The sequence below is a fragment of the Mustela erminea genome, chromosome 7 (genome assembly GCF_009829155.1).
Source record: "Mustela erminea isolate mMusErm1 chromosome 7, mMusErm1.Pri, whole genome shotgun sequence".
Lineage (NCBI taxonomy): Eukaryota > Metazoa > Chordata > Mammalia > Carnivora > Mustelidae > Mustela > Mustela erminea.
This window is the reverse complement of record NC_045620.1, coordinates 88674778-88700305: the sequence shown is the minus strand read 5'-3', so window position 1 is coordinate 88700305 and position 25528 is coordinate 88674778. Positions and strand designations below refer to the sequence as shown.

At 42.3% G+C, this 25528-nt stretch overlaps 2 protein-coding genes across 3 annotated transcripts; both read left to right on the top strand.

The window, feature by feature from the left end:
* Nucleotides 1-7553: 7553 nt before the first annotated feature.
* FAM136A (family with sequence similarity 136 member A) lies at nucleotides 7554-12274 on the top strand. Its single transcript, XM_032352382.1, has 3 exons — nucleotides 7554-7742; nucleotides 8627-8767; nucleotides 10774-12274. The coding sequence occupies exons 1-3, from the start codon at nucleotides 7656-7658 to the stop codon at nucleotides 10960-10962; spliced, it is 417 nt and encodes a 138-aa protein (XP_032208273.1). The 5' UTR covers nucleotides 7554-7655; the 3' UTR covers nucleotides 10963-12274.
* A 1123-nt stretch (nucleotides 12275-13397) lies between these two features.
* On the top strand, nucleotides 13398-24552 carry SNRPG (small nuclear ribonucleoprotein polypeptide G). Of its 2 annotated transcripts, XM_032352384.1 has the most exons (4): nucleotides 13398-13530; nucleotides 18114-18136; nucleotides 19005-19129; nucleotides 24356-24552. In XM_032352384.1, exons 1-4 carry the CDS (start codon nucleotides 13499-13501, stop codon nucleotides 24404-24406), a joined length of 231 nt encoding a protein of 76 aa, XP_032208275.1. In that variant the 5' UTR covers nucleotides 13398-13498; the 3' UTR covers nucleotides 24407-24552. The 2 variants fall into 2 exon arrangements, with proteins under 2 accessions (XP_032208275.1, XP_032208276.1); XM_032352385.1 differs by lacking the exon at nucleotides 18114-18136 and having other exon boundaries at nucleotides 13416-13530.
* Nucleotides 24553-25528: the final 976 nt, after the last annotated feature.

Below are 25528 nucleotides of genomic sequence, written 5' to 3'. Positions count from 1 at the left end.
TGGGGAGGGGGGTGGGGCCAAAGAACATCTGCCCATCTTTGAGTGGACTCAGGAGGACTGTGGTCAAGGCTAAGTTTGCCCTAAATAAGGCAGGAATGGGATGGGTCCTGGGGTCAGGGACACAAGCTGAAGCAAGACCCCAAAAAGTTACCATCCAAGTCACAGCAAAGAGACAGAAGAAGATTGGGGACCTAATGATAGTTAGACTAGCTACACATTGACACAGTAACTGCTGATTGGCCAAAGATGAGTCAGTGCAATATAAACAGAGACTTCCTCCTCAAAACTCATTTAAATGTAAGTTATAGGGGTGCCTGGGTGGCTCAATCAATTAAGCGTCCAATTCTTAGTTTTGGCTCAGGTCTGATCTCAGGGGTGTGAGATCCAGCCCTGGGTCAGGCTCCATGTCTAGCATGGAGTCTGCTTTTGTTTCTCTCTCCTTCTCTCCCTGTCCCTCCGCCACCGTATTCTCTCTCTCTAAAACAAATAAAATAAATCTTTTTAAAAATCAGCTAATTAATAAAAATAAATGTAAGTTATAGAAAATGGAAAGATTCCATAATCTTACATAGTGTGGAATACAAAGTCAAGAAAAGTACAAAGCAAAAAACTACATAGGCATTCTCATGTTTTTTCCATTTTTTTAATTTAGATATAATTGACATAGAACATTATATTAGTTTCAGTTATATAACATAATGACTCAATATTTACATTTTTTCAATGTTTGTATATTTTACAAAACAATCGAAGTTAAGTCTAGTTAACATCCGTCACCATACATTGTCACAAAATTGTTTGTTTTTCTTGTGAGGAAAACTTTTAAGATCTACTCAGCAACTTTCAAATATACAGTATGGTATTATCAGCTAGTATGGTATTATCATGTTATACATTACATCCCCATGAGGCCATTCTCATTTATGAACCACATTTTTTTTTAATCCTAAATAAAGCAACAGCAAGTTGAGCCCAACGGTGTTGAAAGGAATTACATATCACGACCAAGTATGATTTAGCTGAAGAATGTAAAGACAGTTCTACATTATAAATACTATTGATGCAATTGATTATGGTAATAGGAAGAAAAGCCTTGTAATCATCTTAATAAATGTAGAAAATTAATTTTGTAAAATCCAGTACCCACTCTTGGGAATGGATCTTGCTAATCTTGTCAAACTAGGAAGAAATTGAAGAGAAATTGGCCCAGGTGTGCGTGTGGGGCCTTGAGCTGCAGGGGACAGGGCAGGGCCAGCGACCTGCAGACTCTCCAGTGGTGACATGCTTAAGGAAATGGTCTGCCCACGAAGTGGAAATGCAGACAGCCCCCCACCCAGGACCTTAGCCCTCACCCCAGAGAGCTTTTCTATTCAAAGTTCTCTTTTTTCTTATAATATTTATAAAAGCAATACGTGGTCCATAAAGAAAATTTAGCAACAGACTGAAAAAACTTAAATCATAGCCCAGGTGCCTCTGGGCTGCGTGGGCAAGCAGGCAGCACCTCCTGCTGGTACCTGGACAACAAGGTGCAGAAGTGAGAGAGCTCCCCTCTACTCAAAGCCTCATAAACCACGTGCTGGAGGCCAAGGCAGGGCCTGCCCCAGGGCCCTAGCTGCAGCCTCTAGGAGCATGGGTGTCTTACTGGAGATGTTCTCTGGCTGCCTAGCTCAGCACTCGAACCTTCTCAGGCACGAATGAAGCCCCATGGGTAGAGGTCTGCTTTAGCTGAGGCTAAGGATAATCTAGTCTCGTTATTCACAGAGTTTTATAAATTTGCAATGGGCGCTGAATTAGCGAATACTGAACTGCTGCAAGGGAAAATGTAGGAAATACAGGGAAATACTGGGTTCCTACAAGCCTAGGGTCACATTTTTGTCATAACCTTTTAACACATAACCTTTGGTGAATAAATGAACTACTTACTACCGAATATGTGCCAGTCCCAATGACATGGTTATTTCCTTTACTCCTCAGAACAACCCCAAAAGGTACCATTTTGGGAGAAATGAAACAAGTAACCCAAGGTCTTTGAACATGCGCTTTGGGAACCAAAGTGGTTATTAACGTACCTGGTATCAGGTGTTCTGTAAATGTCACTTCTCTCTCCAGAAAGTCAGTGGTTACAAAGGAACAAAAAAATACAATGCAGGACCTGCCCTCATTGACAAGCAGAGGTTCCAGTCATAAATCTCTCCTTAAGAGGAAAAGCTACTCCCATGTCTGTCCCAACACTTTCGTTTCTATTTCATTGATATGCTCAAAATAATCAATGTGAAAGGTGAGCCTGGGAGCACCTAGGTGGCTCAGTTGGTTAAGCGTCTGCCTTTGCCTTAGGTCATGATCCCAGGGTCCTGGGATCGAGGCTCATATTGGGCTCCTTGCTCAGCAGGGAGTCTGCTTCTCCCTCTGCTGCTCCCGGTGCTTTTTCGCTCTCTCTCTCTTTCTCTGTCAAATAAATAAAATATTTTAAAAAGTTAAATTACATTTTTAAAAAGTGACCCCATAGCATCCCTGATAATAAGATAACAATTATAGGGTGCTTTATAGTTCTTTACATAATTGTGTGTGTGTTCATATGCGTGTGTGCCTATGTATCTATGGAGAGGTTAACAGCAGATCCTCACAATTAACTACTGCAAAAACGTTACCAGGATACTTCTATCAGAAATGCTTTGTGTCCTCTGGCAATTCCATTAAGCCTGCCACACACCCATTCACCTGCCTCTCCAAAGTTACAAACAGAGGAAAGATAACTCTGTTAAACCCTAGAGGGATTTACATGGGCAGGAGCTCGGGAGAAGTGAGTAGGAGGGTGTTTTCTTCAAGTCAAAGGAGCTGAGAAGACAAAAAGTAAAATCCCATGGTAGCAATCAGATTGCTGGTACCAAAGAGCCAGTGAGTCAGGTGCGGATGACGATGCGCCACACCCTCAAGAATCCAAGTAGCATTCTGTGATCTGAGAAGGAAGGAATGCGTCCGCTCCGGAAGCTGGGTGAGGCAAGGCTGCCATTAAGGCAATCCGGGCACAGCTATGATTACAGACAGGCCAAGCTGTCGGGATGAAAACAGAAACCCTCATCACCCGCTGCCATGCGGTGAGATTTCCCATGTTACCCTTGTGTCCAAGTAGCACATCTGGATAGTCACATGACCTTAAGTCTTCATGGGGGATAGTACCTAATGGTAAAAATAGTACTAATTTTAAAGTGTCGCTGAGTGAGCTGCAGTATTACATGAGCTGATCAGTCCTCGCTCTTGCTTATCGATTATGATGACGTTTAAACTTGAGAGACATTATATAACCAAGAGAGACATGTTAATTGCAGAGAACTTAGAAACTCCAAGTAAACCCTCAGAAGAAAATTATGATCATTTATAATCCCATCACCTATATATATATAACCTTAATATTTTATTGTGTAACTTTTCAAAATTTCATATATATATATATAAAATCATGACATATGCTCCTTTGTCACTTGATTACTTCACCGACGAATCAAATGGAACATACATCTCTTCTTCATGTCAATAAAAACACTCCTGGGGCGCCTGGGTGGCTCAGTGGGTTTAGCCTCTGCCTTCAGCTCTGGTCATGATTTCAGGGTCCTGGGATCAAGCCCCGCATTGGGCACTCTGCTCAGCGGGGAGCCTGCTTCCCCCTCTCTCTCTACCTGTCTTCTGCCTACTTGTGATCTCTCTGTCAAATAAATAAATAAAATCTTTAAAAATAAAAAATAAAAAAATAAAAACACTCCTGAAACATCATGCTTTCTGCCTGCAGGGCACTCCATTGTGTGGTACTTTTATTAATTATTTGATCAGTTTCCTATTGTTACACATTTACTTGCTTCCAAATATGACTATTGCAAATAGTGTAGTAAGCATACTTACTCATGTCTTTCCAAACATTGTTTCCCTTAGTTCCTCCTTTACATGGAATTGTTGAGTCAGGGAGTTCTTATATATTTATGGCTTATATATATTGCCAACAGCCCTGCCCTACAGCGACGGCCTACCACCATTCACATCATTATGTCCTCACTTTGTATGAATGTTCTTTTCTCCTCTCATTTTTTTTTTAAGATTTATTTATTTATTTGGGGGGTTGTGAACATGGTTGGGGGATTAGGCAGAGGGAGAGCCTTAAGGAGCCCCCCCTCATCAGCACTGAGCACAGAACCCCATAGGGGGCTCAATCTCACCATCCTGAGATCACAACCTGAGCCAAAACCAAGAGTTGGACATTCAACCAACTGGGCCAGCCAGTCGCCCCTTTTCTCATTCTTACCTACAATTGGTGTCATTCTGATATCTAACAAATTTAACAGTACTATAAAAAACACTGATTTGTTTTATTGTTTATTTCTTAAATTTTTAGTAGTGCTAAATATTAATGTGTGTTGGGGCGCCTGGGTGGCACAGTGGGTTAAAGCCTCTGCTTTCAGCTCAGGTCATGATCCCAGGGTCCTGAGATCGAGCCCCGCATCAGGTTCTCTGCTCAGCAGGGAGCCTGCTTCCTCCTCTCTCTCTGCCTGCCTCTCTGCCTACTTGTGATCTCTGTCAAATAAATAAAATATTTTTTTTTAAATAAATAAATAAATAAATAAATATTAATGTGTGCATTCATTTCCTAAGGCTACTGTAACAAAACACAACAAATTGGGTGGCTTTAAACAACAGAAATGGCTCACAGTTCTAGAGGCCAGAAGTCCAAAGTCAAGGTGACAAGATTTGTCCATGCCCAGTTCTGCCTCTGTACCTGTGGGCTCTGTGCTTCTCCCCCCTGCTGAGAAATCATTAGGTAGCTCCATGGGAAGGAGATACTCTCGGGCTTCCTGAGGACCTCTCTACCTGGACCTACCATGCAGTCATCATCTCTCTGGATTCTGGTTACCAATCTAGGGTTCTACAAAGTCAGCTCTTGGACTGTTTCACCACCTGAGGGTCTACCAGCCCCCATCCCAAGACTCACTCAAGTGTTTTCTTTCTTTTTTTTCTTCCTTCCTTCCTTTTTTTTTTTTTTTTAAGATTTTATTTATTTATTTGACAGACAGAGATTACAAGCAGGCAGAGAGGCAGGCAGAGAGAGAGGAGGAAGCACGCTCCCTGCTGAGCAGAGAGACTGATGCGGTGCTTGATCCCAGGATCCTGGGATCATGACCTGAGCTGAGCGCAGAGGCTTTAACCCACTGAGCCACCCAGGTGCCCCTATGAGAAATAAATATTTAGGGGAACCTGGGTGGCTGAGTTGGTTTGAGCATCTGCCTTCGGCCCGGGTTATAATCCTTGGGTCCAGAGATAAAGCCCCACATAAGGCTCCCTGTTCAGTGGGTAGCCTGCTTCTCCCTCTCCCTCTGCCTGCTACTTCCCTCTGCTTGTGCCGTCTCTCTCTCTTTCTGTCAAATAAATAATAAAAATCTTTCAATAAAGAAATATTTATCGGGGCGCCTGGGTGGCTCAGTGGGTTAAAGCCTCTGCCTTCAGCTCGGGTCATGATCCCAGGGTCCTGGGATCGAGCCCCGCATCGGGCTCTCTGCTCAGCGGGGAGCCTGCTTCCTCCTCTCTCTCTCTCTGCCTGCTTCTCTGCCTACTTGTGATCTCTCTCTGTGTGAAATAAATAAAATCTTTAAAAAAAAAAAAAAAAGAAATATTTATCATGTTCAATCCAAAAAATTTAAGAAAAATCCCAACAATGGCATTTAGAATAGTAGGGTAGTACCTATGGATTTAATATTTTTAATTTCTCAATTTATTATTGCTTGTGTCTGGTTTCCAAATATTTTTTATTAAATACCTCTATAATGAAATAAATGTGTTCATTCATTAGACAAACCTTTACTAATAGGTTAGTATTCGCCAAACACAAAGAATTAAGAAGAGCAGGGGTGCCTCGGTGGCTCTGGTGGTTAAGGGACTGCCTTCAGCTCGAGTCCTGGTCTTGGAGTCCCAGGATGGAGTCCTGAGTGGGGCTCCCTGTTGACTGGGAAGTCTGCTTCTCCCTCTGACCCACCCATATCTCCTGCTCTCGCGCTCTCTCTCTCTCTCTCAAATAAATAAATAAAATATTTTCAAAAAAGAATTGAGGGGGAACAATGAAAAAGATAAACATGGTCCTTGTCCTTGAAGAGGTTTTAATCTAGGGGGAAAAAAGAACACAGGACAAGTAATGAGCAGTAGTGATGAGCACTGTCACAGATCAATACAGGGTATTAAAAGAAGCCATAACAGAGGAGCATGTGCTGTGGAGAAGTAGGCAGTTAGGAAAGTCTTTCTGAGGTCCTAAAGCAATTTTCAGCAAATTTCAAAAGGCAGAGAATGTTTGCTAACGTTAATGCAGTCGCCTCTCCAATTGATAGGAGAAATTATCTTAAAAATATTCATATGCTTGGAAATCAAGAGACGCACTTCTAAATAATTGATGAATCAAAGAATTCGTAATGGAAATTAGAAAATGTTTGAGGAAACTATATTCAAACTTGTGAGAGTAGCTAAAGCAGTGTAAGAGGGACACAATCTTAAAAACACACATAGAGGGGCACCTGGGTGGCTCAGTGGGTTAAAGCCTCTGCCTTCGGCTCAGGTGATGATCCCAGAGTCCTAGGATCAAGTCCCACATCGAGCCCCGCATCGAGCCCCGCATCGAGCCCCGCATCGAGCCCCGCATCAGGCTCTCTGTTCTGTAGGGAGTCTGCTCAGCGCCCCTTCTCTCTCTGCCTGCCTCTCTGCCTAACTTGTGATCTCTGTCAAATAAATAAATTAAATAATTTTTAAAAAAAAACACGTGCAATTAACCCCTGAACAACATGGGTTTGAACCACACCAGTCCACTTATATAGGGACTTTTTTTTTTCCAATAAATACAGTACTACAAATGTATTTTCTCTTAGGATTTTCTTAGTATTTTCTCTAGCTTACTTCATTATAAGAATATAGTATATAGTACATAAAACAAGCAAAATATCTTAATCAACTGTTAACAATAAGGCTTCTGGTCAACAGTAAACTATTAGTTTAAGTTTGGGGGGATTCAAAAGTTAAACGGGGGTTTTTCCACTGGGGTTGGGGGGCGGGGCCCCAATCCCACATTAACCCCATATTGTCCGAGTGTCGATCATACGTACATACATCAAATTAAGGAAAAGGAAAATTTAATCTGTAGTAACAGCAGATCAGTTGTTGCCTGAGGTCAAGGGTAGGGGAGTAAGGGGGGAGAAAAGGGGAAAACTGACTACGAAAAGGCAAGGTTTGTTAAAAATCCTCGAGCTATATAACTAAGATTTGTGCTTTGACCTGAATATTAATTATATTAAATATTATTTTAAGACTCTGAAGGAAGACAGGGAAGGAGGGAGGACAGGATGGAGACAGCGAGTCCCAGCTCCCCTGTCCAGCCCCCAGGGGCTCAGGCATAGCAGGGAATGCGGGGCGGGGCCAGGAGGAGAGGAGGGGCAGACGCCTGCATGCCAGATGAGGAGGCGGGGGGGGGGGGGGCACAGCAGGGGGTGGGTGGATGCAGTTCCTCCTCTCCGACGCCAGGCGGCGGCGTGGGCGGGGAAGGGTGGCGGTGACCCCGGCCGCCGCTGCAAGGGGGCGGGCCGAACGCGGGGCTCCATGTGGGCGCCGGCGCGGAGAGTGTGCAGCGCGGAGTCGCCATGGCGGAGATGCAGCAGCTGCGGGTACAGGAGGCGGTGGACTCCATGGTGAAGAGTCTGGAGAGAGAGAATATCAGGAAGATGCAGGTAGCGGGCGGGGGTCAGGCCGGGGAGTCCCGGCAGTCCGCTCTTCCTTTGGCCGCCGCGGCGCGCCGCTGCCCGCCTCTCCGCAGACCCGAGTCGGGGCGTCCCTGGGGTCGCCGCCGCGCTCTCGGAAGCACCTCTCACCCTCAGAAGTCCTGGAGCTTCCGCCGAGTGGATGCAATCTGTGTTCCCTCCCCACGCGCAAAGCTGTTTCCCCCCCGGCCAGTTCCGGGGAGGGGGTGTTAGACCCCGGACCAGCGTTAGAAAGCCCTTGGTGTGAGGCGTTCGGTGTCACCCCCCTCCCCGCGTTCCTGTGTAGCGCTGCCCCTTCGGCAGGTGAGCAGGCGGAGGCCCAGAAAGGGCACGGCCAAGGTGAAACACCGGAAAGGCAAAAGTGTTTGGCTTCCTCAGTGGCCATGTCATGCCGGTTTTAGTGTCGCTCCACACACCGCTGGTTTGTACGGCCGTTGTGCTTTGATCGCCTAAATGGTCTGTGGCTGTTGGTCCTGCCTCCCTAAATAGCGCTTCTTGAGTCATTGATTAATGGATCGGTTGCCCCCTGGTGGAAAGCAGATTGCTAGAGGTTGCTGACCTCTGAACCGAGTGGCATAGGTACCTGGTTTTCAGAATTTGACTTCATCTGACCCACCGCTACCTTCTCCGTCCACCCAGTCTACGGTGCAACAAGTGCCAATGAGCTAGCAGCAAGAAGGCCATGGAACCTTCTGCTAGGCTTCGAGTATGCTTTTCCCATGTGTGGTTTTAGGTTCCTGATGTCTGTTAGGAGAGGTGCAAATAGAGATGCTCCTCTGTTGCACTCCATGATTATCTCTGCCCCAGAGGCTTTCCCGCCTCACCTCTCTCTCTCTCTCTGCCCTCCCTCTCAGGGCCTCATGTTCCGGTGCAGTGCCAGCTGTTGTGAGGACAGCCAGGCGTCCATGCAGCAGGTGCACCAGTGCATTGAACGCTGCCATGCGCCTCTGGCTCAAGCCCAGGCCCTGGTGACCAGTGAGTTGGAGAAGTTCCAGGTGAGAAATAGCCCAGGCAGAGGACTTCATGCCTTGATGGTGCTCTTTTGCAAGAGATGACAAGCATTCATTCAAAACTCTTGGCTTTAGCATCTTGGTTCTTTTAACATTTGGGACAGTCTTGTGGCCAGGCAGTCTTTATGGGGTTTGAAATTTGGGAAAAACTCCTGGAGGTTGAGTGCTATAAGTATTTCCAGAGACAAAATGATGTGAAAAGGAGTTCATGACCAAGAGCCTTTTCCCTCCCATAGACACAAAATACAATATATATACTGTATAGTGTAAAGCCTTCTAAGACGTGTATTCATTCATTTTTAAGCTAGTAGAATCCTCAGGAAGTGGAGTAGGCTAGTCATTAAGAGATGCAGATTGGAGCAGTATCTTGCCATCCTGTTGTGGACATGCCTACCCAGAACGACCCCTGTTTGCTACACCTAGGGGGCAGCTCCCGTGTCACTAAAGAGCAGTCATTTGTGTGAAGGAGTAGTAATACTGACTCATTGATGCCTTCCTCGCAAGCCCCTCTGAGGTCACTAAGAGCAAAAGGTATCCACTGTATCTCTTTCTGGAGAAAAGAGTAGCTGCAACTTCATTTTATTCCCTTTCTATGACTGGAGGTTGGAGAAAGCAGAGCCCACTTCTGAACCAGTTTATTGAAGCCTGAGATCCTGTTCACATGGGACAAATTGTAGCTAATATACAACTTTTACATTCTGCTCTATGGAATTCTTCAAAATCACTGACACTGCAAAGGACTGACTTACACAAAATCCTGAACCCAGAGAGGTTTCTTTGTGTTCATTTTGACAGCTAATTTTATTAATAGGGTCTTCGACATTTTGATTCTTGAATTGTTGTATAACTTTCTCCTTCTGTTCACTTTTTAGTCCTCTCCAATTAAGCTATTCTTCCACTCACCAGAACTGTTCTGGGCGCTCCCCTCCATGGAGCTAAATCCAGTGTAATTTCTCATTCCTCATTTTACTCAGCCTGTCTGCATCACTGATGCAGTGATCACTCGCCCCTTTGAAACAGTTTGTTCAGTTGGGCATCAAGATACCTCACTCTGGGGGTGCCTGGGTGGTTCAGTGGGTTAAAGCCTCTGCCTTCTGCTCAGGTCATGATCCCAGGGTCCTGGGATTGAGCCCTGCATCCGGCTCTCGGCTCAGTGGGGAGCCTGCTTCCCCCTCTCTCTCTGCCTGCCTCTCTGCCTACTTGTGATCTCTGTCTGTCAAATAAATAAATAAAATCTTTAAAAAAAAGAAAAGAAAAGAAAAGTTACCTCACTCTGGTTTTCTACCTCCTTCCCTGACCATCCTTCCTTGGGCTCCTTTCCTGCTTTTCCCCTCCAACCTAGCATTGGAATGCCTAGCGCTTTCCTTGGACCTTTTTTCAATCTAATTCTCTAGTCTCATAGCTATAAATATCTGCTATAAATATCGTCTATAGGCCAAAAACTCTTACATTCATTCATATCTCTAGACAAAATTCACTCCTGATCTCCAGATTCATATATCCAACTGCTTCAACATCTCCCCTCATTTTGTCTATATCCCCTCACTGGAATGTAAGTTCTATGAGGGCAAGAACTTTATCTGTTTTACACATTGTTGTATTCCCCAGCATTAGGAGAGTACCTGACACATAGTAGATATTCAGTAAATATTTGTTGAGTGTTTTTCTATAGCAAGTTCAGGTATTAAAGAATCTTAACTCTAGCTGACCAACAGCAGCCTCTAGTTACTTCCCACTTCCTGGAGGGGGCTTCTGTATCATTTATTCTATTATTCATCTGCTTTCTTGTCATGCTTTTTCTGGACCTTCCTGATGCTACCCTCTATTTCAGTCAGGATAATCTTGGTTAATTGCACTATAGTGTCCCTTTAATTGATCAAGATTATATATGTCAAGCCACAATATGTAGGAAGGGACCTAGCACATGGTAAGCATTTGGTAAATGGAGGTCAGCCTTTCAGCCTTCTCTACTTTCTTCCTTCTTGCCACAGGACCGCCTTGCCCGATGCACCATGCATTGCAATGACAAAGCCAAAGATTCAATAGATGCAGGAAGTAAAGAGCTTCAGGTGAAGCGGCAGCTGGAGAGTTGTGTGACCAAGTGTGTGGATGACCACATGCACCTCATCCCGACCATGACCAAGAAGATGAAGGAGTCTCTCTTGTCCATTGGGAAATAGAGGTCTTCACAATTGGCCATCGGAGCTCATGGCAGGAATCCATTTGAGAAGAAATGGGAGTTTGGGTCTTTTAAATGAAGTTTATGAAGAAATTAACAATGGCAGCAAGTTTGAGGCCCATGTCACTTGCCTCTGGACACTGGTTCCTTTATGTTTCGAACCTAAAAAGTGAAATGGAAAAAACTGGTGCTAAAATTTGGGTCAGAGATGGCACAGGAGAGTTTTTGATAGCCTAAATTTCACATGCTTGTCCTGGCACTAGGGATCTCCCTTGAACCAAGCCAGAGCCGACCTCCAACATACCAGATTCTTCTCAGTACATAGGTACCAACAGGCTGGCAGGTTCCTAATCTGCCTATGATCTGGTGGTGTGAGCAAAGATGTTTCTGTTTGTTGCCAACTTCCTATTTACCAGAAGGATCACCAAATCATTTTTCTATAAGCTGTAAAACAAAATCCACAATGTCACTAATTTAGAAGGGAGAAAAGGTTTCTGGGTCTTTGTCTTGCTTGGTTTTATTTTATATATAAGGGCATGAAATTGATTTAAGATGTGGAGTTGGGAGGGGTAGTTCAGTTAAGAACTTGGAACAGTTCTTGTGGATATCTGTTTCTGGCCATCAAGATATGGATATGCTTTTCTTGAAATATCCATTACATCTTCCAGCTAGGTAGGAGACCCTGTAAAAACATGACAGGCAATGTTGCACTGGGTATGGGAAGCAGATCTTCCCTCTCACTGGATGCCATGATGGGCCCTGAGGCTGTCTGCTAGAGAACAGCAGGACAATCTCGCAGTGACACTCTCCCTTGAAAGGGGGTTTTGATTGCACTATATACAAGTATCTAGGAATGAACACTGAAGGAGGAACTGTTGTCTTCTTAATTACAAGTTATTAGATACTGGATTTGGAAAAAACAGTTTTTATAGAACAGAATGGAATGAAAGCCTAAACTCAGTATTGCTTATTTTGCCCCCTCAAATAATATGGCGCTATTGGGACAATCCCTTGGCAACCAGAAGGTCAAAGGAGAACAAGTAGGTGATTCAGGGGTGAGCTGTGATTCCTTTAAAGGAAAAGAGGGAAAGTCCCCCCTCCATTACCAAACACCTCTTTTTCCTGGGGCCTTTGCAGCAAGCAGTGTTCTGCCCCAGCTCTAGCACCTTTTCATTTTGATAAGGACCTTATTGTCTTTTTACCAACTTACTACTTGAAATGATAATATAGCCTGTGTTTGGCGTTTCAAGGCTGTGATATATTTTCCTAGTGGTTCAGTTCTAAAAAATAAATAAGGTTTAGTTTTTCCTCCACTATTATGTTTCTTATGTCTGGGTGTGACTATACAACTTTCTTAGGATGCTTCTCTTTGTAGTTTGTGAAATAAGTTTCTTAAGAGGTCTTGAAGAGTAAAAATTTTAAAGAGTAAATTAGTTATGAACTATGATTCAAATGCAGGAAAACTGAGGTCAGGTTACAGCACAATGACTTTCATCGGGGGGGGGGGGGATGCTGTAAAGCTAAAAAAAATTCAATACCCATTTCAGGATTCTAGCTTCAACTCAACACTAACAGCAAAAGGTGGAAAGGGTAATTAATGATCCCTCTTGAGAAAAATGCAACATCTAGGATTTTGAGTGTCAAGAGAGTATTAACTATGTAATGAGTTTAATTAAGTCTTTACTATCATTCGTATTTAAATAGAGCCATTCCTGAACATTAGGAATGAATCGAATTTTGGAAAATCATCCCCTACTTAGAATCATAATGGCTTTACTATTGTGACCTAAATCTTATATAATCCAAGTTGTATTTTATTCATACATATGCATTCGCCTCTTTTGGGTAACTTAAGTGGGAACAAGTTGGAGATTACTTTTTACACTTGATTTTCAAGTCAAGAGTATCTCATATTAGAGATGGTTACGTTCTTTATATTGGAACACGGTACATCAAGTGGGGTTCTGGAGGCAGTGTTACAAGATTTGGAGGATTGTCTTTAGGGAATACACTCAAGATTCAAATTCCTAGAAACTGAAGCCACTTCACCCTACTAATCTGGTGTCCAGAGGTCACTAAAGATGTTCTTGGAACCCTAGGCTTAGCATGACAAGATGTGGGAATACGTGCCAAAGAACTATTAAGAGGCCCACTCCTCTAGAACCTATATTCACGGTATATATGAAGACGACAACCAAGGCAATGCAACAGAGAAAGGGATAAACCAATTCCCCCTAGAGATTGGAGACAGAACCGCTAAGTCAATTTTACAAACGAGGAAACGGAACTGAGAAGAGGACTAGTCCCACCCCTAGCCCCATCTAGGCCAGTGGGTGGCGACGCAACCGGAAACACAAGATCGAGCGACAATTTCGGGCGCCCCCAAAGTATCGCGAGGTGAAATGTGAGCTCCTCCGAGAATTGATTGGCTGACAGGGTCGATGACGTCATATGCAAAACGCCGGGCCTACCGCGGGAGCGCGAGGGACGCCACGAATTCCGTTTGGAGGCATCTTTGAGCTCGCCGAGTAGACACCATGAGCAAAGCTCACCCTCCCGAGCTGAAAAAGTAAGTATGTGAAAGGTCCAGGTGGCGGCTTCTCTGCGTGCGTTGAGTTCCTTAGATCCTCTCCATTATCTGCAGTGTGCCTGGCGTGCGTGTTCCGACAGGGTCTCGCGCCTCGGTGCGTGAAGCCCTCGCCGACGTCTCGTTTCGCCCTCGTTGGCCTGGCAGAGTTCCCAGTGGCAGAAAAGGGGCCTCTGTTCTGCTGCCTCGCCTTCCTGGGTGCATCTACCGGTCCCCCGGCCCCCAGCGCAGTCCCTCTCCCTCCTTGCTTGGAGACCCTGGAGTGCCATCCTTTGTTGGACTGCTTGAATAGCCTTCAGTGCTAGGTAGGGTGGCTGGAGAGTAGTTTTAGAGAGAACTAAGAAGATGGGTGGACTGGAAGTGTTTAATAGTAGATGAGGATTCAGAAGCTACCTTAATCTTAGAGTGTGTTTGTAGCTGTTTCTTCGAGCTTTAATTTAGAAATCCCATTCCTTTTTTTTTTTTTTTAAAGACTTTCTTCATTTATTTGACGGACAGAGATCACAAGTAAGCAGAGAGGCAGGCAGAGAGAGAGAGAGAGGAGGAAGCAGGCTCCCCGCCAAGAAGAGATCCCGATGCGGGGCTCGATCCCAGGACGCTGGGATCATGACCTGAGCCGAAGGCAGAGGCTTTAACCCACTGAGCCACTCAGGTGCCCCAAAAATCCCATTCCTTTTTGTTGCTTTCTTGTGCTGAAGTTAAACTTGAATGTCACGTGAGCTCTTTTTCTGTTAACAGCTGTGTGAGAACGATCTTTTTTTTAATCAGAGATAACGGGATTTTTTTTTTTGCACCCAATAAAATCATCTCAAATAGGATTTTCCTACTTTAAAGCTTTAACTTCCTTAAAGACTCGACTAAACTTAACATGTTGGATGCCTTAGTATTTCTCTATCTCGTTTATACCGTGTAATGCTAGATTCTGCACATAGTAGATGTATAGAACAAATTATGAAAAATTGATTCAGGAAACGATTGGGGAAACAGCCATCTGGCCTGTGTATAGTTGGCTTATTACCAGCCTCATAGAGAAGTCAGACTTAAAGAAAGGGTCATACTTGATAATTTTACATTTAGGGGCACTTCGTGGTGCAATCAGTTAAGCATCTGATTCTTGGTTTCAGCTTAGTTCATGATGGCAAGGTGATGAGATCAGCCACATGTCCGGCTCTCAGCCCAACCTGGAGTATTGCTTAGTGTTTGTCTCTCCGTCTGCTTCTCCCCGCTGTTCTCTTTCACTCAAAAATCTCTCTGCCCTCCTCTCTGCCTACTTGTGATCTGTCTGTCAAATAAATAAATAAAATATTTTTTTTTTAAATGAATCTTTTAAAAAAAATTAATTTTACATTTAAATGCACATCTGTATCAAAACATCTTTTGTGCAAAAACTCCGTGTATATTTTACTTGGATCCCTTAAAGAATTACTAATCATAAGTCTAACAGTAAGAAAAAATAGAAATTATTTTGAAAATGCTGATCTAAACTTACTCTTTTATTGATGGGCTGGTAAAATCTTAGAAGTGTCTTCTGGGTTCTTCAAGAACTGGTGAAATGCTAATTATATTTTAATGAAAGAACATTGTCTGCTTGTAATCTTAGATTTCCTTTTTCGTTTCTTAACAGATACTCTTTTTTTTTTTGGTTAACAGATATTTGAGAATTTCAGAGGACGAACCTAGTTTTAATATTTTTCTTATCTCTAGATTACACGTATGGTGAAATCATTTGGGACCTGCCTCCTAAATGACCTTAGGGGTTTTTTTTCCTTTAATTTCTCACAAATACCTTTTACTCTTTATACCCTTCTCCTGGTTTAGCTTAACTCAGTGGTTATTAACTGGAAGGGAGGGAGTCTGGTTTTATTGCAGGCATCTAGTAAGTAGAAGCTAGGGATGCTGCTAAACATTGTCAGTGCACTGGACGTCCCTCAACAAAGAATTATCTGGCTCCAGATGTTAATATGCCGAGGTTTAGATACCCAGACCTAACCAGATTCTCCATCCCACCTTTTTTTTTTTTTTTTTCCTTTAAAGATTTTATTTACTTATTTGACAGAGAGAAATCACAAGTAGACGGAGAGGCAGGCAGAGAGAGAGAGAGGGAAGCAGGCTCCCTGCTGAGCAGAGAGCCCGATGCCGGACTCGATCCCAGGACCCTGAGATCATGACCTGAGCCGAAGGCAACGGCTTAACCCACTGAGCCACCCAGGCGCCCTCCATCCCACCTTTTAAAAATCACTGCCCAGGGGCGCCTGGGTGGCTCAGTGGGTTGGGCCGCTGCCTTCGGCTCGGGTCATGATCTCAGGGTCCTGGGATCGAGTCCCGATCAGGCTCTCTGCTCAGCGGGGAGCCTGCTTCCTTCTCTCTCTCTCTCTGCCTGCCTCTCCGTCTACTTGTGATTTCTCTCTGTCAAATAAATAAATAAAATCTTTAAAAAAAAAAAAATCTCTGCCCAAGTGGTCTTGCCAGTAACTGGACTCTGCCTTAATAATTTATCACTGTCTGAATGATAAAGTATGGGCTCTTTGACAAAGCATTCAAGCTCTTCCATCTGAAACCCCAGTGCCAGGTATTACACACACTAATGGAGTGCCCCCATTCTCCAGCCAAACTGAACCGTTTGCGTTTGTTCAAACTTCCTCACCTCCTCTCTGACTTTGGGTAATTAAATCTTTCTGAAACTCAGTTCCTCATCTGTAAAATGGTTCTAGTAACAATACATAACTTCCAAAGTCATCATAAGGGTCGAATAAGTTCATGTGTGTTATATTTGCTGTGTTGTATATAATACATCATATTAAAATGGATTATATATCATACTACATATTTTTTGTTGTTTTGGTTTTTAAGATTTTATTTATTTATTTAAAAGGTTTTATTTAGGGCGCCTGGGTGGCTCAGTGGGTTAAGCTGCTGCCTTCGGCTCGGGTCATGGTCTCAGGGTCCCGCGTCGGGCTCTCTGCTCGGCAGGGAGCCTGCTTCCCTCTCTCTCTCTCTTTCTGCCTGCCTCGCTGCCTACTTGTGATCTCTGTCTGTCAAATAAATAAAATCTTTAAAAAAAAAAAGGTTTTATTCATTTATTTGACAGAGGAGATCACAAGTAGGCAGAGAGGCAGGCAAAGAGAGGAAGGGAAGCAGGCTCCCCGCTGAGCAGAGAGCTTGATGTGGGGCTAGATCCCAGGACCCTGGGATCATGACCTGAGTAGAAGGCAGAGGCTTTAACCCACTGAGCCACCCAGGCGCCCCTAACTTATTTATTTTAGAGAGCACATGGGAGGGGAGGGGTGGAGGCAGAGGGACAAGCAGACTCCACTCTGAGCGCAGAGCCCTAATTCGGATTCCTTCATACAACCCTAAGATCATGACCTGAGCCAAATCAAGTCAGGTGCTCAACTGGGGCGCCACCCAGGTGCCCCGGAGGTATGTCTTACTTCTGATTCTCCGGTGAACTGTTACACATTAAATTGGGTGGAATTTCAGGGTTGCCTGGGTGACTCAGTTGGTTAAGTGTCCCATTCTGTTTGCAGCGCAGGTCATGAGCTCATGGGTGGTAAGATGGAGCCCCTTGTCAGTCTCCACACTCAACAGGGAGTCTGCTTAATGCTCTCTCCCTTTGCCCGTCCCCACTTGTGCACACATGCATGTTCTCAAATTTTTTTTTTTTTAATGACATTTCATATTTTCTAGCCTGTAACTGGAAGGGGTAAAAACTGGTTTGATTACGTGGCTTAATATTTCCATAATACCCTACTGAGATGGGATTTCCCCGTTTGAGATTTTTTAAGGCTTCAAAATATGTATTTATTCTGCTAAAAACTACGTGTTGAGGAATATCTTGAACACCTAAGTGTGATGCTTAATATTAAATAAAATAACACTCAAGTGTTATACTTGTCTCAAGTATAAAATAAAATAGCTATTGAATTGAATATGTTTTGATTACCTTCTAGTTTCCTCACAGCTTTGTTTGGTTTTCGTAATAACCAAAATATGAACAGATCATTGTTTTTCTGTTATGGCTCTAAAACCCAGTCATCAAGGGGTCCCTGGCTGACTCGGTCAGTGGAGCATATAACTCTTAATCTCTGGGTTGTGAGCCCATGTTAGGTGTAGAGATTATTTTAAAATAATCTTTTTTAAGATTTACTTTTATTATTTTGCCCCTTCCCAAATTACATTGTATAAGTGCTAAATAAGGTAGCCCATTACTCCCTCCTCTACAAGAATACAAGTTTTTTACTATTTTAAATTTCATCATTTTTATTGTGCAGTTTTAGCAAATTCTATTGACTGTACCGACCTTGTGCTTACTTGTGCTTAAAATTTTTTAATCAGGGGGAACTTGGGTGGCTCAGTGGGTTAAAGCCTCTGCCTTCTGCTCAGGTCATGATCCCAGGGTCCTGGAATCAAGTCCTGCGTCAGGCTCTCTGCTCAGCAAGGAGCTTGCTTCCTCCTCTCTCTCTCTGCCTGGTTGTGATCTCTGTCTGTCAAATAAATAAATAAAATCTTTTTTAAAAAATTTTTTTAATCAGTTATATAATTTGTACCCCTTTTTGCTTTTTCAGATTTATGGACAAGAAATTATCATGTAAGTTTCTTGGGGTTTTTTTGTTTTGTTTTTAATGGTTGCTTCCTACATGTGTCTTGGCAGTATATCATGTTTGGCACAACTTCACAAAAATTTAAGTCACACAGAACCTCTCTCTAATTCACATCCATTAATTAAGGAGGTTTATCAAAATCCTGTGCAGATAATTTTATATACCTAATTTCTGATATTTAATAAATTGCGCAGTACTTTTGGACTTTTCATGATTTCCTTTAAGCCTTCCCTGACTTAGACAAAATTAATGGTATTTTCCTGTTTTGTGATAGTTGCAAATATATCAACATTTTTTCCTTTAAGAGCAAAGGACTTGGACCAGAGCTAAAACTCTGACCTATACAGTGCTAGAAGGATAGTAGAGGTAAAGACCTGGGCTACAGAGGCAGACAGCCTTCCCTTTCCATCCCAGCTGTAGCCCACATTACCTATCTACCCTTGAACCAGTTTTTTAAGAAGCTCTATACTTCAGTTCCCTTGTGAAAACTTAGGATAATTCTACTTGATAGGATTTTTGTAAGGTTTTTTTTTTTGTATTTACTCTTTTTTAAAATTCCAAAATAGTTGACATAAAGTGTTGTATTAGTTTCAGGTGTGCAATATAGTGATTCAGCACTTCATACAGCACCTGGTGCTCATCACAAGTGCAGTCCTTAATCCCCATCCTCTGTTTCACCCATCCCGCCCCAGCCTGGATTTTTGTAAGTTTAAATGTGAAATGTTTAGCCCATTGCTTGACATAAAGTAAGGATAGGATTATATTTCTCAAGTACCTAGGTTTTATTCCACCTAATTTTTAATGAATATTTGATATTTATTGGTCAGTTTTAAACTACTTTTTCCCTTTTTATAGTGAAATTAAATGGTGGCAGACATGTTCAAGGAATATTGCGGGGGTTCGATCCATTTATGAATCTTGTGATAGATGAATGTGTGGAGATGGCAACTAGTGGGCAACAGAACAATATTGGAATGGTGGTAAGTAAAGACAGAAGCTTTCTCCTAGAGATTTCATATTTTGAAATAAGGATTAATTATCTATTAAAGTCTTGGATTAAATTGAAATTGGGCAAATAACAGGTAAAGTCAGACTTTCCATTTCCCACTTTGTTTAACATATGGTAGTCATACAACTGTGATAGTATCCCAGTTACCTATAGGTTAGATCTGAATCTTAAGCAGAACCCTCTGAGTGCCTTGGACTTGAAACAGCTGTAGGAAATCATTTTTGAGCTTTATAACAGAGGCCTTTAGTCTCTGAATGATTTGATGGTTGTTTCCAAGACCCAGACTTTGAATCCAACTCTTCGTCCAGCACAGGACAATGTGACCATTGAGTTTTAGTAAGTCCCCAGTTTCTTGGGAAAAGTAAATCAAAAAGGACAACTTTGCTTTAGGAAGTCACTGAGTATAAAGATCTCTAAAATGTGGTAAGAGAAAAAAAGGTAGTAAGCGTTTCTGATTGTTAGCCTTGAGATTTTTTTTTTTTCCTCACAATTTTTTAATCACTTTCCAAGATGTGTGTTATTGCTCCTTTCAAGTGCATTTTCATTTGAAAACCAAATCAGTGGGACACCTGAGTGGCTCAGTGGGTTAGGCCACTGCCTTCAGCTCAGGCCGTGGTCCTAGGGTCCTGGGATCGAGTCCCACATCAGGCTCCTTGCTCATTGGGGAGCCTGCTTTTCTCTCCGCCTCTGCCTGCTTGTGCACGCTCTCTATCTCTGACAAATAAATAAAATCTTAAAAAAAAAAAAAAAAAAAGAAAAGAAAACCAAATCAGTGGTCTGGGCTGGAAAAACAGCTTGGAGAATCCCTTGATATGAGGCTCCCACCCCACCTCCCCAAGTTTTATGCAAATAGACCTTCCTTTCAGGGACATTATTCTTGAGCTTCCATTGAAAATGAACAAAACTATGGGCAAATGATTAGCAGCCAGGTTATTCTAAAAATGGTTTTAAAATACCACCACACACACACCCACACACACACACAATTCCTCTCTACCCTTTCCTTTTACAAATTCAGTAATCTTATTCTAGGGGAGGGTAAATTATGTTTTTAGTTTCTATCTCAACAGATTTGTTAAAAAGATTGAAGAAGGACTTTGATATCTACAAGTTCTAATTTGGGAAGATAACTTTTCAGAGAATTGTGTGACACTAATTGGAATTTTATCTGAGAAGGAATTGAACCTAGATGATGGATCTTTCTCAAAATTTTCCCCCTAAATTTTAATGGGCTTAGTCTTTATACAGAATTTGCCTATCACGTAAGTAGGTACTCATAACCAGTCATCTCTTCCACCTCTGATGCTTATTGTATGACCAAAAACGTTTGTATTAGTAGGCAGTAATTCTTGCAGCTGAGTTAACATTTTGAAAATGAAATAATGGGGGGCATCTGGGTGCCTCACTGATTAAGTGGCTCAGGTCATGATCTCAGGGTCATGAAGTCAAGCCCTACATCAGCCTCTCTGCTAAGCCCGGAGTCTACTTCTCTCTTTCTGCCCATCCAGCTGCACACTTGTGCTCTTTCTTTCTAATAGATCTTTAAAAAAAAAACAGAACAATGACAACATATTAGTTGTCCTTAATAAAAAGACTTTTTGAGAGAGAGAGAGAGAGAGCGCGCGCGCGCGCGTGCGTGTAAGGGGGAGGAGCAGAGGGCAAGAATCTTAAGCAGGCTCCACACCCATCATGGCGCTCCCACAGAACTTGATCTCAGGATCCTTAGATCATGACCTGAACCGAAATCAAGAGGCAAACGTTTAACTGACTGAGCCAACCAAGTGCCCCCAATTAAAAGACATTTTAAAGGGCTTTTTGTTTGTTTAAGTATTCTATTTATCTATTTGTCACAGAGAGCAAGTGAGCATAAGCAGGGGGAGCGGCAGGCAGAGGGCATAGCGGTCTTCCTGCTGACCAAGGAGCCCAATGAGGGACTTGATACCAGGACCCTGAGAGCATGACCCAAGCCAAAGGCAGATGCTTGACTGACTAAGCCACCCACACGTCCCTAAAAAGACATTTTAAAGAAAATGCAAGAATGTTTTTTCTGAGGTTGGAAGAAAAGCAAATAGGTTACCGTTTTGTTTTCACAAGCTGTTTGGCAAAGGAGACTGTACACTGGCTTTGCTATTTCCTTGTCCAAGTCAGTGACCCATTAAGGCCATTGAAATTACGTAATGCTGTTTTATTTAGAGTAGTATTAAGAATGTGTGTGTTCTTGGGGCACCTGGGTGGCTCAGTGGGTTAAGCCTCTGCCTTTGGCTCAGGTCATGATCCCAGGGTCCTGGGATCAAGCCCCACATCGGGCTTTCTGCTCTGCAGGTAGCCTGCTTCCTCCTCTCTCTCTGCCTGCCGCTCTGCCTACTTGTGATCTCTGTCAGATAAATAAAGAAAAAATCTAAAAAAAAAAAAAAAAAAAGAATGTGTGTGTTCTGAGGCGCCTGGATGGCACATTCACTTAAACCTCTGGCTCTTGATTTTGGCTTAGGTTGTGATCTCAGGGTCATGAGACTGAGCCCTGCATGGGGTTCCTTGCTCAGCACAGAGTTTGCTTAAGACTCCCTCTCCCACCTGTGTGCTCTAAAATAAATAAATAAATCTTTAAAAAAAAAAAAAAAATGTGTTCTGAGGGGAAGATAGTATGTATGAGGGACCTGTCAGCTGGGAGATTATCTAATGATGTCTCAACTGGCTTCCTGTGAAACATCCCCGTTGTTGTCAGTGGCCTCATTTCTGTCTTATTCTTTTAAGATTTCACTCCACCCCAGAGTTCCCCTAAGAACACAGTAAAAATTCTGTATTAGGATGCTGTGTAGTTCAGGGGTTCTCACTAGCTTTGTTGTTCTGTAGTTCCATTTTAGGTTTATATTCTTTATTAGATAGCTGTGCCCTTTGAAAAGACTAAAAGTCTGAGCAGCATTTTGTAAAAACTAGCACTGAAACATAAAAGGAGCACTATGGAATTCTGGACCTAACGGTTCCAGTTTGATTTGGAGAATTAGGCCTAAACACAAGGAGAAAATAGGAAGATTACTGTACAGCAGAGGTGTCCACCCACTAGCCTTACGTCATGTAGTATGTGGTATGCAAATACGTGTGCAGTACCTCATATTTTAGAAAATAATTGATGAAAGTCACAGCGTTTTGTCTTTTTTATAATGCCCCCAAAAACCTCAGATCTGAAATTCTTAGTTATCTGAAATAACTTCTCTGCCACCCTCCCCTTTCTGGGGTCAGAAGTGGACACATTTAAGGGAGAGGGAGGAAAGAAGGGTAGCAGTTCTTCATGTTTTGATGACAGAGATGTGATGTATACCATCTTTTGCAAATAAGCCAGGAATTAAACCCCTGAGAACTATTTTGTGCTATTGTTTAGCTCTCATTTCCATCCCTAACTTAGAGAACTGTAGGCTCCTTCAGTCCCCACCATCATTTTCAGGGCATTGTTTTCTCTTCATGCTGCCCTTCACCACCACCCCATCATACTCATTGCTCTTTGTTTCTGCCAAGACACTGTTCCACCTGTCCTGTTCCTTTCCCTTCTGTCAGCTGCAGTAAACATGCAGGGTCATTTGTTTATTTAACAGGTTCTTACTGAGCCCTCTGTGTGCCTGCCACCACTTTAGCCACTGGGGTTATTGCACCTGCTCTCATAGTAATGACATTTGGGTGAGGAGGACAATAACTGTATATAATAAATAAAGCAGATAGAATGGAGGGGAGAAAATAAGTTTCGGTGGGGTTTTTTTGTTTTTGTTTGTTTTGCTTTGTTTTTTCTCCAGCTGCCTACAAGCATAGCTCTACTTAGAATCTTCTTAATTCAGAATGCCTCCATTTCTACTATTTCCTCTTCTCATTTCCAGCTCTACTTGACCTGATCTTTGGCTACAGTATGACCTACAGTGCACCAGGGATTCCTTGTGTTTGCAGCCTCCTTGCCTTCTAGTTTAACTTACTTTTCTACCCATCTTAAACTTGGTTACCAGCCATTTATTTTACCTATGCTTATGAATATCCTTCCTTGTCCTCATTTATGGAATGGCTACTATATTAGGCACTGTGCTCCTAGGACCTTTTCTTTATAACTTCTCTTCCTACACATAAGCTGTCTGTCATTAAAATATTGGTTATGGGGCTCCTCGGTGATTCAGTGGGTTAAAACCTCTGCCTTCAGCTGGGTCATGATCCCAGGGTTCTGGGATTGAGCCCCTCGTTGGGCTCTCTGCTCGGCGGGGAGCCTGCTTCCCTTCCTCTCTCTCCCTGCCTACCTCTCTGCCTACTTGTGATCTCTGTCAAATAAATAAATAAAATCTTTAAAAAATAATAATAATAAAATAAAATATTGGTTATTCCCAGGGTGCCTGAGTGGCTCAGTGGGTTAAAGCCTCTGCCTTTGGCTCAGGTCATGATCTCAGGGTCCTGGGATCGAGCCCCACGTCGTGCTCTCTGCTCAGTGGCGAGCCTGCTTCCCCCTCTCTCTCTGCCTGCCTCTCTGCCTACTTGTGATCTCTGTCAAATAAATAAATAAAATCTTTAAAAAATAATAATAATAATGGTTATTCCCTTGGCTGTGAAACTTCATTGGCTTATTATCGGTTTCATTGTGTCTTCCAAGTACCTTAACATTGGTGTTTGAGGCCTTCTAAGATTGGGTACAGACTGTTTCCTACTTCCCATCATAACTTTTTACGACATTCAAATTTGATTCTTTCTTTATCCCCTTACACTTTTTCATCTCAATTTTGTTTAGAGTTCTACCTTCCTGTCAAAATTCTGCCCTATTTTCAGACCCAACTAAAATGCCATCTTCACAAAGCATACTTTTCAGTTTACATCCTGGTTTGTTCCCTAAGTTATCTTATACCCCTAAACTGACATTCTGCTGTACATTTTGACTTACAGATCGCTTGGGACAGAGATGGGTATGTTATTTTACTGCAGTTTAGAAGGTTATGTGAATCATTGAAGACTTAGCATTCTCAAAAGGGTACTTGTTAGTCTTGTTAAATCCAAGAAAGATGTATCTTAACTCTAAAAAGGCTTACTGACTTGTCATGATTAAAAGACCGTATCTCTGCACCTTGAAAAAAGCCCCACAAACTGATCTTTAATACTGAAAAACCATTAATGATTTTGTGAAAATCCTTTCATTGATGACTGGCAGATAAATTATGTTCTTTTCAAATTTTCTTTTTAGGTAATACGAGGAAATAGTATCATCATGTTAGAAGCCTTAGAACGAGTATAAACAATGGATGTGTTCATCAGAAGAATCAACTGCTTCCACATGTCCCCTCTCCATAGTACCTGTTTTACTACAATATAAAAATCAGATCGTGTGCATTTTCATATTGAGCTTTTTTGTTAAATAAACTTTTATAATGGCCAAAAATGCTTTCTGACATGCTGAATGTAGACTTGAGTATTAGCCCTTATTCTAATTTTTTCTAACATGAACTGTTCTTGGTTGAGATTGATTTGTTCTGAAGCTTTTATGCACTAATATAGGAGAATCTGATTAAACATGAAGCTTAGCAAGGATGCTGTTTTTCCATCTTCTAATAGAAAGATAAAGAACCTGCACACCTGAGTGGGTTTCTTCTGAAACATTAACTGTAATTTTCAAAACTCTTGTAGTAGCTTTGACATACTGAGTTTTTCCAAGTACATCTACATTGCAAATATAGCGCAATTAAAGTAAAACACAAGAAGTAATGATACAGTTGTTTATTTTGAACATAAACAGGGAAAATTTTTTTCATACAAGAATAGAACTCTAAAAAAAAAAGAAAAAAAGAATAGAACTCTAGAGAAAAACGTTCCAGTGTACTGTAGTTCTTTGTGGAGTATAGAGAATAGTTGTAATGCTCCCCATAATACATTCACCTAGGTCTTAAATTTTATGGCACATAAACTCAGAAGATAAATTGCAAATGGTGGTATCATAAACCTAACTTCAAGAAACCTACCAAGCAGATGCTTAGGCTTGTACTTTTTGTAATCTGGTAAAAAGCCTACAAATCTTGAATCACTTAAAACTGTAGAGAATGGGGTATACAGAGCGGAGTATGTAAGGTACTTGAAAAACAGAACACAATGGATGGCTTATATAGATCTCTGTAACGTTATTCTCTGTTTATAGAAAATGTTTACACCCAAAGAATAGTGAGAGGGATCAAACCAGCCTAATCACAATAAGGAGAGTTGGAGTCAAGTGCAGTACATTTTTATTCCCTTCTCTAGCAGCTCTTTAAATCTTCACTGGTGTTGACGCATTTTTTTGCGACCACATAGAGCTAAATTACAGAACTCCTTCTCTTAAGTGCGGTTCCTAGACCAAGAGCATCACCTAGGAACTTAGTAGAGATGC